Source organism: Orussus abietinus, unplaced genomic scaffold, assembly GCF_000612105.2.
Source record: "Orussus abietinus isolate OABI.00-Male unplaced genomic scaffold, Oabi_2.0 scaffold556, whole genome shotgun sequence".
NCBI classification, from domain to species: domain Eukaryota; kingdom Metazoa; phylum Arthropoda; class Insecta; order Hymenoptera; family Orussidae; genus Orussus; species Orussus abietinus.
Genome location: NW_019394729.1, coordinates 34,670 through 47,001, shown reverse-complemented (window position 1 = coordinate 47,001; position 12,332 = coordinate 34,670). Strand labels below are relative to the sequence as shown.

Below are 12,332 nucleotides of genomic sequence, written 5' to 3'. Positions count from 1 at the left end.
TTTAAGCTTCTAAAATGAATTTAGAAGAAGTACCTTGCGTCCGTGTACAATGTTTTTAGACTTGTACAGTTTGCGGTGGAAAGATAGTGCACGAAACTGAATGACCGAAGAGGCCATGCGGACTAACGTCATAAACAATGACTTCCTTTTTTCTTTATTTTTATTTACTTTTAGAAAAAGAAACCTGATGAACTGAATTTGTTCTTACTTTTATGATGTAATTTTCATTAAATTCGATCGATGTAATCGAACTATTACATTATACGCAATCCGAAGTATTTGGACCTCTCGCCGCAAAATTTACAAATCTTCACGTGCTTTTTCCCTTGACCTATTTTTATGGGAACACATGTGACCAGACGGAGGACAATGGTACATTTGACAGAAGGGAAAAATGTGTTTAGACAGCACTGTATGGAATTACGTGAAAACTGGAAAACTTCGACGCCTCCCCTCGGAGATTGAGAAATTTTCACGAGCCTCTCCCCTTAACCAATTCTTATGGAACACGTGTGACCGTCGGAAGGACAAAAAGTGACACACTTGACAACGGAAGAAAATGTATCTTCTCCCCTCGCTTTTTGTATCTTGCTCTCGCACAAAAGGAAAAAAAAATGGTGGGGTGCATTTATTATTACTCCTCGATTTGCTTCCAGAAATCGTGGCTTTGAAGCCCTCATCTGGAATGAGACATTTTTTCTTTCGTATGACCACTTTTGAAAACATCAAATCGAATAAAAAACTATCCAAATGAAATCCACACTGAGCCAAATACAAATATTCTCTTTATTTTTATTAACTAAAGTTTCAGCGTAGATGATCATTAACATGATTAAGAAGTTAGATGAACGACGTAAGAGTACTGTCCAACTACAAATGAACCAATGACAAATGAACAGATGAAATTGAGTATAAAACGATCCAAGTGAAACCCACACTGAACCAAATACAAATATTCTCTTTATTTTTATTAACTAAAGTTTCTTTATCGACATTGATCAAGTTCCTCGACGTGTTTCACTTCACCTTAAAAGGACAAAAAATTGTAATTACATCTACAATAATTGTTGTTAAGGTTACAACGATACTTTGACCCGCGAGCATATGTGATGATTACAGTATTATTTTTCTGCGTGCTGAGAGTCGGGGCGGCATTTCGCGAAATGGGGTGGTCCACATCCTGGGATCGCATCGGGGCAAACGACGCGTCGCGCCGGAAGGTGGACGCGCGGCGATCGTGCCTAACGACCGATGCACCTTTTTACCGCTGGAGCACCACCACGAGGGGCCATGTTCCCCGAGCACGTCACATTTTAATGCGACCGCGAGGGTTCATTATTTCGAAGAATGCCGCGCGATGTATTTTGAATTTTCCGAGGTCGTCGATGCGCGGAGGAACGACAGGGTCGGGTGGAATACCGCGCGGAATATTCATGGAACGTCCGCGGATACGCCAGGCGCTATAAGAACGAGTCGCGAGTCGTTATAGTTAGAGGCTCGCGAAGAATAAAAATGTGGATAAGAACGGGGGGAGAGGAGGGAAAAGAAAAACCCATCACCGACGGGAACGAGGTATCGATTCGAGGCGGTATCGCCGACTTTAGATCGTTGCAAGGTGTCGGCCATCTTGGTCGATGGCGACCCTCCACGGGACTTTATAGTCCCGGAAAGATTCGAGAAATTGGGGAAATTGCAAGGATTATTCATTTCCGAGCGACCTCGAAGATTATCCGGCGAAGAGTGCGCGGAAAAAGTTTCGGAGGCATGGATGAGGAATGACCCTAGTAGCACAAAATATTCGTCCTATACTTTCTATATATTTAACGAATATCGTACGTTTTGTAAATATTTAGGAGACATTTGAAATATTTGCAAAACTTTAGAATATTATCTCTATAGTATTTATATAATATTACCTCCATGTGTTTTCGTAATATTTTTCTACCAGATATACAAAACATTTCGTTTCATTTTAATACAAGTATTTTTTAAATATTATCTGCCGAATACATTATAAACGTTTTAANTGGCAGATAAAAAAAAATACGTGTCGCTTAGTTTTCAGTCTACTATAACATATTATAAAAGAAATCAAATCGGAGAGATCGACCTGGGATACCTTCCTTGTTAGAGCTATTCGCCCAGGGTTACAGGTACCCTGCACGCAGGTTGAGAGCACAGAGCTTGACTGAGGTTACAGAGCTTACAGAGTTGAGACTGTTGAGCCCGTTGGAGTGGGCTTTTTTTAGTGTCAGTATTTGTCTAACAAGGAAGATATCCCAGGTCGATCTCTCCGATTTGATTTCTTTTATAATATGTTATAGTAGACTAAAAACTAAGCGACACGTATTTTTCTTTATCTGCAATTAACCACTTTAAGAGGGTGAAACCACCATCCAAAGTAAGACCTGTGAGAGGTGGCTCACCCCTTAATTTTTTTTTATTTGAGAAAATTATATTTTTCATTTCTCGTTATGAGAAAGCTTTTCCAGGTGGATTGGTTAAAAAATGTTATGTTCTTGTGGGTTAAGCTGCCAAATCGCCTTTTGACATGCTTTACTTTGGACGGTGGTTTCACCTCCTTAAAGTGTTTAATGGCAGATAAAAAAAAATACGTGTCGCTTAGTTTTTAGTCTACTATAACATGTTATAAAAGAAATCAAATCGGAGAGATCGACCTGGGATACCTTCCTTGTAAGACAAGGAGCGAAGGAAAGCGCATCCCTAGGAGCGTTTCGGAGCACGGTACGCGCCGCTGAGAGTTTCTTTTCCTAATATTTCTTAAAATAAAACGTTAGGTAGGGACCTGACAGAGGACGTCGGGATGGGTTTCCTCGTCGAGTCGACCCGAGTGGTCGCGAGGTCGGATAATAGTTTCTTCCGGCGTCTTCGTATCCCGTTCCGTATTCTTAATGCGAGTTATGAAAGAAATTCCAAGGTAATTACTTCCGCTCGTCTCCGTTTCCATTCTAATAAGCGCGTTCCATTATGTCATCCGGTTACGGGGCCTCTTAAAGAGTAGTTAAGTAGGAAGCTTCATCTCGGCGGAGAAGGTAAACTATCCAATCCACAGGTACGTTAAGAAAATTGCTTAAAGCTCGTCCCTTATTAATCACCTCTACAATGGGGGAGGCAGGGGGTCTTAAAAGGGGGATTTATTATCAGCCGGAAATTAGCGTTCTCATCGCTCGGGAGGTTCCTGGCCTTTCGCCGAATTGCAATTTAATGCGCTACCGAGCCGCGTGTTGTTAAATATATTCACCGGAGTGCGAAATTCTGCGCCGGACGAATCGATGCCCGTTTTAATTTCGACTTCGACAAGGCAGAGCCGATGGTGAAATAAAAAGTTTATCGCGGACCTGTTATCCGGCATCGAGGTTTACTCGGTAGTTTACGGGCAAGATATAAGGTAGTTGAGTAAAGGAAAACTGTAGTCGTTGGTCCGGCGAGCTTTTCTGGGGAGAAATCCCGAGCTCGAGTGGCCATAAAGGGGCCAACCCCTGGGGTCGCGTCCTCGTCGACGCGACCCCTCTTCTACGCCCTCCGGAGGTGCTTCCCAAATTCGGAACCCAGCTCGAAACGACGCGTCGTTTTCGATAAACCACCAAGCGAGGACCCTGGGACTACGGGGGCGAGTCTTTCCGCCCCCGCGGAGGGACTTGCCCCCGAAAGGACGAAAATATGCTCGTCTTGCCCGAAACCTTGTCGAGAAGCTCTCCTCGCCGTGTAATTTAGCTCTTGGTGGAGTCGAAGGGTCGAGATTCGCGAAAACCTCCCGAGGGGGTTGATTTGACTTTCGGACGAGAGATTACGAGTTCCGCGGCTGAGCTTGCGATAATGGACCCCGATGCATCCCCCGAGCTGGCATTTTTTTCAGAGAATTCAGGTAACCTCACCTTTGCTTTCTCTCTCTCTTTCTCGTTTAACCCTTTCGTTACCTTGGACGAGATATCTCGCGACCCGGTAGTAGCCGATTAACGCTTTTGACGAGATATCTCGCGATCCGGTAGTAGCGGATTAACGCTTTTGACGATAATCTAGNAATTGCCTGGAGTGAATGTCTAGATGTAAGTAGGCAGGGCCAGGACGGAATCTCTTCCTTGGGGTTTGGGGAGAGATTCCGAACCTGGGTACTCATATATACTATACTTTTACATCGTTCGCGCTTCCGGAAGCGCGGAGGATATCCGTCCTGCGCCCGGGGTTCTACGCTGAGCGAAAAAAATAACTTTACCAAAAAAAAATAATTTTACTGGAGCCGAGAAATTTCTTTAGCAAGAAACGTCTAGATTGACGCGAGTCATTCATTTTAGTCTAGAAAGTGAATTATTCGCTCAGCGTACTCCCGGACGCCCGCGATCGCGATAAGTTTCTTTCAGGGATGTAAATTAATTAGACCGCGCTTGGGAATTGCAATACGCACGGACTGCGCATCCTCGGATCGCAGGTCGTCGTTTTGCTAGCTTTTGAATCTGCTCGCGGAGTAATTTTTTTTTTTCAAATTCGAAAAATCAGGGGATTGCCAAGCGTTCGAGACGTAGGGGGCGCTGCCCGAAGAGACTACAAGTGTCGAAGAGGCTATATGCCGAAGCGGCCCCTTAAGAAGAGGGCAACTACGATGGCCTTCCATTCTTTCGAATGGACAGTCATCCATTTTTTTCGCCACGCTGTCCCTCTCATTTTTTGTATATCCTTCTGTCTGGATTGACGGGGAGAGACGGTGAACTATCGTTTTCATGAGATTTTCCCGAGTCTGCATTTAACCAAGATATATTTATTAGATTTTTGTCACCTCAAGTAATGTATAATTGAATACATTTTCACTGGATAAATTATACGAGATCGATGCACTGCGAAATATTCTTGACTTTATTGGTAACTTTAGTAAGTTGTTAGCTCTTGTATCACCGTCTCTTTCTCGCTTTCCCAATGGTTTCGTGTGTGCCTTTGTGTTCCCTTTCAGCTTTAGGTGGTCCACTTCAGAGAATCTGGCGACTTCCTGGTGTTTCTTCACTGTTCCGTTTTACCTGTACTTTTGTGCCCCTTTGCAGGTTTAGGTGGATCACCTGAAAGCAGCCATTTTTGGTAAAATCATCATCGGCAGTTAATCGAAATCGAGCTTGCTGCACTTGTTGGTAGAAGATGTTTGTGAATTTTTTTTCACGATGCGATCTGCGTCCACGGTAGCTTGATGGGGAAGGTTGTTCCGTTTAAATTGATCTCTCGAGCTAGTGGCTGAGATTTTTTTCGGAGGAGATACAGGGTTTAGGAGTTTTTGTGAGGAGTTCTTCACTTTTTCAGCCGGTTCTCCGGCTACCCAGAGTTGTAATAGGTGGCAAGTGCATTAGCCGTCTGCATCCTCCACCGGAGGTCGCACAGGACGCGGTCGCTCGATCCTTCCCGTGAATCTCTCAACTCATCTCTGATTTGGCAGAGATGGTTTCTAAGGCCCTAATTGACTGCAGAGTGCCACCCTATGCCATCTGTGATTTCCGTGTCAAGTACATTTTCATCCTGAGATCTCGCGTTACCATCGTTTTAGCATAGAAGCGCAGAAGACACCCTTTTTGCCTTTATCCCGTTCAAATGCGAGTTTCTCGATTTCCAAAGTGTTCTAAATTGTCGTACAATCGTACTGACACTTTTGTTTCTCATATCAGAGCCTTTAATAATTGCACATCGATTGAAATATAAGAGCTCGACGGCATCTTGCTTTTGGTCTGGGCTAAGTTGAAGAATTCTTTTCAAAAATCCACATTTTGAAAGTGTCAGGATAATTCCTAGGTGTTCACGGGGTCATGCGTCAAAGTTTCGGACGATTCGGCTTAATACCCTTATAAAAAAGTGTTTTATTCGGATCGACTGATTTAAGGGGGGTTTCACTCCACCTCAAGTCATTCAGGGTTTTGATGTTGGCTACAGGGTAGTCATCTTTCGTACGCAGGAAGCCTCCAACATGGGACGGCCTTTGGTCGCAAAAAGTTTAAAGGCGGAATTTTCGAAACATTCACAGATTACATACTCGGCAAGAACTCCCGGTGCTATTAATTTCCACAAAGTTCCCATCCGCAGTATGCATAGAATCGTGTGGAGCACCCGGTTTGCGCCAGATTTTGAATCGAAATGTTTCTCTTCGTGCTCACTGCTAGATTTTTCTTTCCCCGAGACAAGGTGCCTTTAAATCTTCCCGCGGCTCCTTTTTATCTCGACCTTGTTAATCGAGGAACTTTTTTCTTCCTTTCCTCCCTCAGATATGGAAGTCCGCACCACAGCAGGTCGCAGTCGGTGAAGACTCCTGGAAGTCGGTCCTCAGGCCGCCCGAATTACTTGTGTCTTCCTCAGCAAAGGTCCAGGGTGGCCAGCATGCCGAACACGGGGGTCGAGGAGGAGTTCTACATGCTGCGACATTTCAGCATCGCCGGGAAGAACGTCGTCAACCGCGGCGATTCCCTGAAGAGCCGTCGATCTCGTTCCAACAACAGCGTCGCTTCCAGCAACTCGAGGTTAGTTCCTCTAGTAGTTCAAAGGTGATCCACTCGAATCATTGCTAATTAAAATAGATCCCTGATGCAGAAAGCGAGGAAATGCAAATAATTTTCCCTCGCAAGCAGAAATGATTAATAACGGTTGAATTTATTTTGTAATGGGAAAGTTTAGTCGTACGGAAGTGCACTTGATTTTAAAAGTGTCTCCTAACTTATGGCTTGGTATAAAGAAAGGTGATCCACTCAAATCATTGCTAATTAAAATAGATCCCTGATGTAGAAAGCGAGGAATTGCAAATAATTTCCCCTCACAAGCAGAAATTATTAATAACGGTTGAATTTATTTTGTAATGGGAAAGTTCAGTCGTACGGAAGTGCACTTGATTTCAAATGTATCTCCTAACTTATGGCTTGGTATAAAGAAAGGTGATCCACTCGAATCATTGCTAATTAAAATAGATCCCTGATGTAGAAAGCGAGGAAATGCAAATAATTTCCCCTCGCAAGTAGAAATGATTAATAACGGTTGAATTTATTTTGTAATGGGAAAGTTCAGTTGCACAGGAGTGCACTTGATGTTAAAAGTGTCTCCTAACTTATGGTTTGGTATAAAGGTGATCCGCCGGAATCATTGCTAATTAAAATAGATAATTGATGTAGAAAGCGAGGAATTAGAAATAATTTCCCTCACAAGCAGAAATTATTAATACCGGTTGAATTTATTTTGTAATAGGAAGGTTCAGTCCCACGGAAGTACACTTGATTTTAAAAGTGTCTCCTAACTTATGGCTTGGTGAAAAGAAATACTTATACCTCGTCCCATTGATTTTCTTGGGCGAGAATTATCATTTAATGATTTGTTAAAACGCTATTCGTTATAAATTTAATCTAATCTGTTAACGCGTTAAACAAGTATTTCGGCTTCCCACCGAAATGATTGCCAATTAAATTTTTGGATGAAGAGTAAAATATTCAATGAAATGTATTCCCCTCATAAAGTAGTTTAATAATACTCAACCGTCCTTCGCTCAAGTGCTATAATTAATGTGCATTGATATTAATCGTCTAAAAATATCCAAGCTCCGTTTGCAGATGGTCGGATTCCTATAATTGCTTTGACGAGGAGGAATCGGTCTGTGATCCGTTTAGTCTTTTAAGGGACAGCACCGTTGTTATTTAAACGACTTCACCCTCCCGAAAGAGAATTTGCGTCTTAAATTAGCATTTAGTCATTTATTGGGACGCCTTCCTGCAGTGCATTCACCGCATGACAAATGGCCGACCCCCAGCGACGGGTTACGTCTGTCGCCTCCAGCCTCCCCGTGGTCACGAAATTAAATCGGATTAATTCTATACGTCTTGTTCTCCCAGGGGGAATGCATTATTGAAGCGGCGCGGCGTGTAAATAAATTAGACGGATCCTCCGGGTCGGCTCTGCATCGCGGTGCTATCTCTGGGATCCGCGTCAACTACCCGATTTTGCGAAAAGCCGCTTTAGCTGACCCTTTGCGTGGAAAAGCTCTTGTCGCAACCCTCTTTACCGCGGTTTCTGGGTTTCGCACCTTCCTTGCGGATATTTTTCACTTTTCTTCTCGTTTGATCCCTAGTCCAATTGCAGACTTTTTACATACGGCTTTTAGATCCGATCCTATTCGATTACCTACCTCATTGAATGGATATTAATTAATAGACTTGAAATTTAAGACGTGACATTATGCGAGGATGGTCAAACGATTTTCGACGTTGTTCATTTGATCAAACCAAGATTGTACTTGCATCGATATTCTTATCGTTTGATCCCAAATCTAATCACAGATTTTCTACATACGGCTTATGGATTTGAACGTGGCGGCGATTCTCTCATTGAATGGATATTGATTAATAGACTTGAAATTTAGGACGTGACATTATGCGAGGATGGTCAAACGATTTTCGACGTTGTTCATTTGATCAAACCAAGATTGTACTTGCATCGAATTCTTCTAGTTTGATCCTAAGCCTAATCGCAGACTTTTTACATACGGCTTTTAGATCCGATCGTGGCGGGGATTACCTCATTGAATGGATATTAATTAATAGACTTGAAATTCAGGATTTGACATTATGTGAGGATGGTCCAACGATTATCGACGTTATTCATTTGATCAAACCAAGATTGTACTTGCATCGATATTCTTGTCGTTTAATATCAAGTCTAATCGCAGACTTTTTACATACGGCTTTTGGATCCGAACGTGGCGGCGATTCGCTCATTGAATGGATATTAATTAATAGACTTGAAATTTAGGACGTGACATTATGCGAGGATGGTCAAACGATTTTCGACGTTATTCATTAATTTAATCAAACCAAAATTGTACTTGCATCGATGTTCTTATCGTTTGATCCCAAGTCTAATCACAGATTTTCTACATACGGCTTTTAGATCCGATCGTGACGGCAATTACCTATCTCAATGAATGGATATTAATTAATACACTTGACATTTAGGACGTGATATTATGTGAGGATGGTCAAACGATTTTGACGTTATTCATTAATTTAATCAAACCAAGATTGTACTTGCATCGACATTGTTCTGTAGATAAAATGTGAAATACGTGTTTGGGGTTACATAGCGTGACATTTCATTTCCCAATAGAAATACCACGTCATACATACATATGATTTCTCTGTCATATTAAGCCCCGTTTTTTCACTCTGAGTACATCTGTAATCAATTAAGCAAGTAAATCCATCACAGCTCCTGTGCTCCATATTCTTATCTTCATTGCATAGTTTCTTTCGATCTGAGTTCCCGAATAAATTCGACGACGAATGACGACTCTACCGAAATGATAAGATCAGAGTATTACGACTTTCTTTTTCAATGTTATGACTCCATTCTCCCCATGGTCAGTCCTCGGAGCCAAAACAATTGACTTCCCCTTGTTTTCCTACATAAAAGTTTACCATTAATTTCCCAAACGTAAACATTGCCATTAGATTGTTTATTTATATAGAAAAATCCCCGCGAAAATTTGGAACCAGATATAAATCCTACCGAAAGGACTCGCCGGGAGGATGACCTAAAAGAACGATCTCCTTTTCCGTCCCCTTTTCGTGCTACTCAGTTTCCCTTGTTTTCAAGGTGGACTGGCAATATAGGGGCTATTTCGCACATCCGTAGATCAGGCGGAAAGTGGCGGAGTTAAATTTCAAGGATGTTTCTTCCTCTGTCGTGCAGTAATCGCTGGGGGAACTCTTCGGGCGTCGGAGCGTGCAGACCACGACAACGGAATTGCGCACTGGGGGATGTGCGACCTTCTCGGGGCTCTCTAACGAGGGGTGCCCCGTTCGTCCTTTCCCTCACCTTGGCTATTTATTTTTATTCTCTTACCTCCGTGGCCTCATAAAGGGGCAACCGACGAATCGACGAAACGTATCGAACGATTCGTCGCTTGAGGGAAATAATGCCGGGTATTCCTCGGAGAGTGAACCACTATGGTGGACCGTGCTTTCGTACAACATTTTTTGTCTAAACGTACAATCGTGAAACGCGTTCAAAATCACCAAGACACCAAGCAATGGTAAAGAGATCAAACATGTTTGATTTTTCAGTCCTATTCCCGTCTTCGTGGAGCAAAATGACACCCCAACGCTCGTTAATTAAATTTCGTGATAACGAAACTGCAAGTTCCCTGGATTTATACAAAGTGGAAAAGGTTCTATTAGATTCTACTTTAGAAAGAAATCGCGATCGAAAGAAGTGATTGCTAAATTGAGAAATTTAAGAAGTTGTTATTGTCAAGAATCAAAGAAAATGTGTTGCTCCTAAGATTCATCGTTGCGATATCCACCCTCTAACCTATCACCGTCTTATTTTACGTCTTTTTTGGGTTATTTGATAAACGTGGTCTATTCCATTTTTCAATATTTCATATAAAACATAATTAAAAACGGCACAGCCCTCGACAACTAGATCATTCATGGTCGGTGTTTCGTTTAAGACGGGTAAATCAATGTGAACAATTCACGCTTTAAACTGCCGTGATGAGCCACGCAAGCATACACGCTAGAGTCGTGAACCGTGCTTTCGTACAACAGTTTTTGTCTAAACGTACAATCATGAAAGTTGCGTTCAGAATCACCAAGACACCAAGCAATGGTAAAGAGATCAAACATGTTTGATTTTTCAGTCCTATTCCCGTCTTCGTGGAACAAAATGTCACCCCATCGCTCGTTAATTAAAGATCGTGATAATGAAACTGCAAATTCCCTGGATTTGTGCAAAATGGAAAACGTTCTACAAGATTCTACTTAAGAAAGAAATCGCGATGGAAAGAAGTGATTGCCAAATAGAAAAATTTAAGAAGGTCACATTGTCAAGAATCAAAGAAAATGTGTTGCTTCCAAGATTCATCGTTGTGATATCCACTCTAACCCATCAGCGTCTTATTTTACGTTTTTCTTGGGTTATTTGATGAAAGTGCCCTATTCTTATTTTTCAATTTTTCAAATAAAACAACTCAAAACGGCACAGCCCTCGACAACTAGATCATTCATGGTCGGTGTTTCGTTTAAGACGGGTAAATCAATGTGAACAATTCACGCTTTAAACTGCCGTGATGAGCCACGCAAGCATACACGCTAGAGTCGTGAACCGTGCTTTCGTACAACAGTTTTTGTCTAAACGTACAATCATGAAAGTTGCGTTCAGAATCACCAAGACACCAAGCAATGGTAAAGAGATCAAACATGTTTGATTTTTCAGTCCTATTCCCGTCTTCGTGGAACAAAATGTCACCCCATCGCTCGTTAATTAAAGATCGTGATAATGAAACTGCAAATTCCCTGGATTTGTGCAAAATGGAAAACGTTCTACAAGATTCTACTTAAGAAAGAAATCGCGATCGAAAGAAGTGATTGCCAAATAGAAAAATTTAAGGTCACATTGTCAAGAATTAAAGAAAATGTGTTGCTCCCAAGATTCACCCTCCTTCATTGCGATATCTATTCTAACCCATCACCGTCTTATTTTACGTTTTTCTTGGGTTATTTAATGAAAGTACCCTATTCTTTTTTTTCAATATTTCATATAAAACAACTCAACACGGCACAACCCTCGGCAACTAGATCATTCATGGTCGGCGTTTCGTTTAAGACTGGTAAACCAACGTGAACGATTCACGCTTTCGACTGCCGTGAATAGCCACGCAAGCATACACGTTTGAGTCCTTTGCGGCAGTAGTTCACGCCGGGAACCCGACACAAGAGAAATAGAGGAAATCCTTGATTGAACGCGATTTGCCCTCGTTTTAAAAAACGACTTGTGCTCGTAGTAGTTCGTTAGAGGGTGCATCTTGACTTCGTCAGTGCCTGGTAGTTTCGGAGGCCTCTTTAGGAGAACATTAGTTCCGTAAAGGATGCCGAGTAAATACCCCTAGTTCGTGAGGCTCGAAGAACGTCTTACCTTGCACTGATTCGCAGTCGTTAGGGGAGGCTCCTTGGTTCGCGTTGGGGTGTACTTGGAAATCGTCCCCGGGGGTTAGACGTCCTTTTCGAGGGTGCTCGATGATACGATGTGTTCATTTAGGAGTCCCGGTAAAGGGATAGGTATTGGGAGGGTTATATTAATTTTTTTTTACTTGCTTATTTGAGAATGTGGCAGACATCCGCTGTTAGAGAATTATGAAGACCTTCGTTGATATTGATTTGTAGGTACAAAATGACACTCCCTGTTTCATTTCGAAATTGTGCACCAAGGAACGGATGACGTTTTGGAGGGTTTCTTTATGTTACCATTTTGACGTTACGAGAATTATGAAGACCTTTGTTGATATTGATTTGTAGGTACAAAAGCATATT

The 12,332-nt window shown here is 42.1% G+C and overlaps 1 protein-coding gene across 1 annotated transcript in view; it reads left to right on the top strand.

Annotated features, from left to right (window-relative positions):
- Nucleotides 1-6,251: 6,251 nt before the first annotated feature.
- LOC105701416 overlaps nt 6,252-12,332 on the top strand; it is a gene marked incomplete at both ends in the record, with an annotated part of 35,202 nt that continues 29,121 nt past the window's right edge. Inside the window, one exon of the mRNA XM_023433141.1 lies at nt 6,252-6,503. Within this exon, the coding sequence (XP_023288909.1) occupies nt 6,252-6,503 (252 nt within the window). The remainder of the gene's footprint in view (nt 6,504-12,332) is intronic.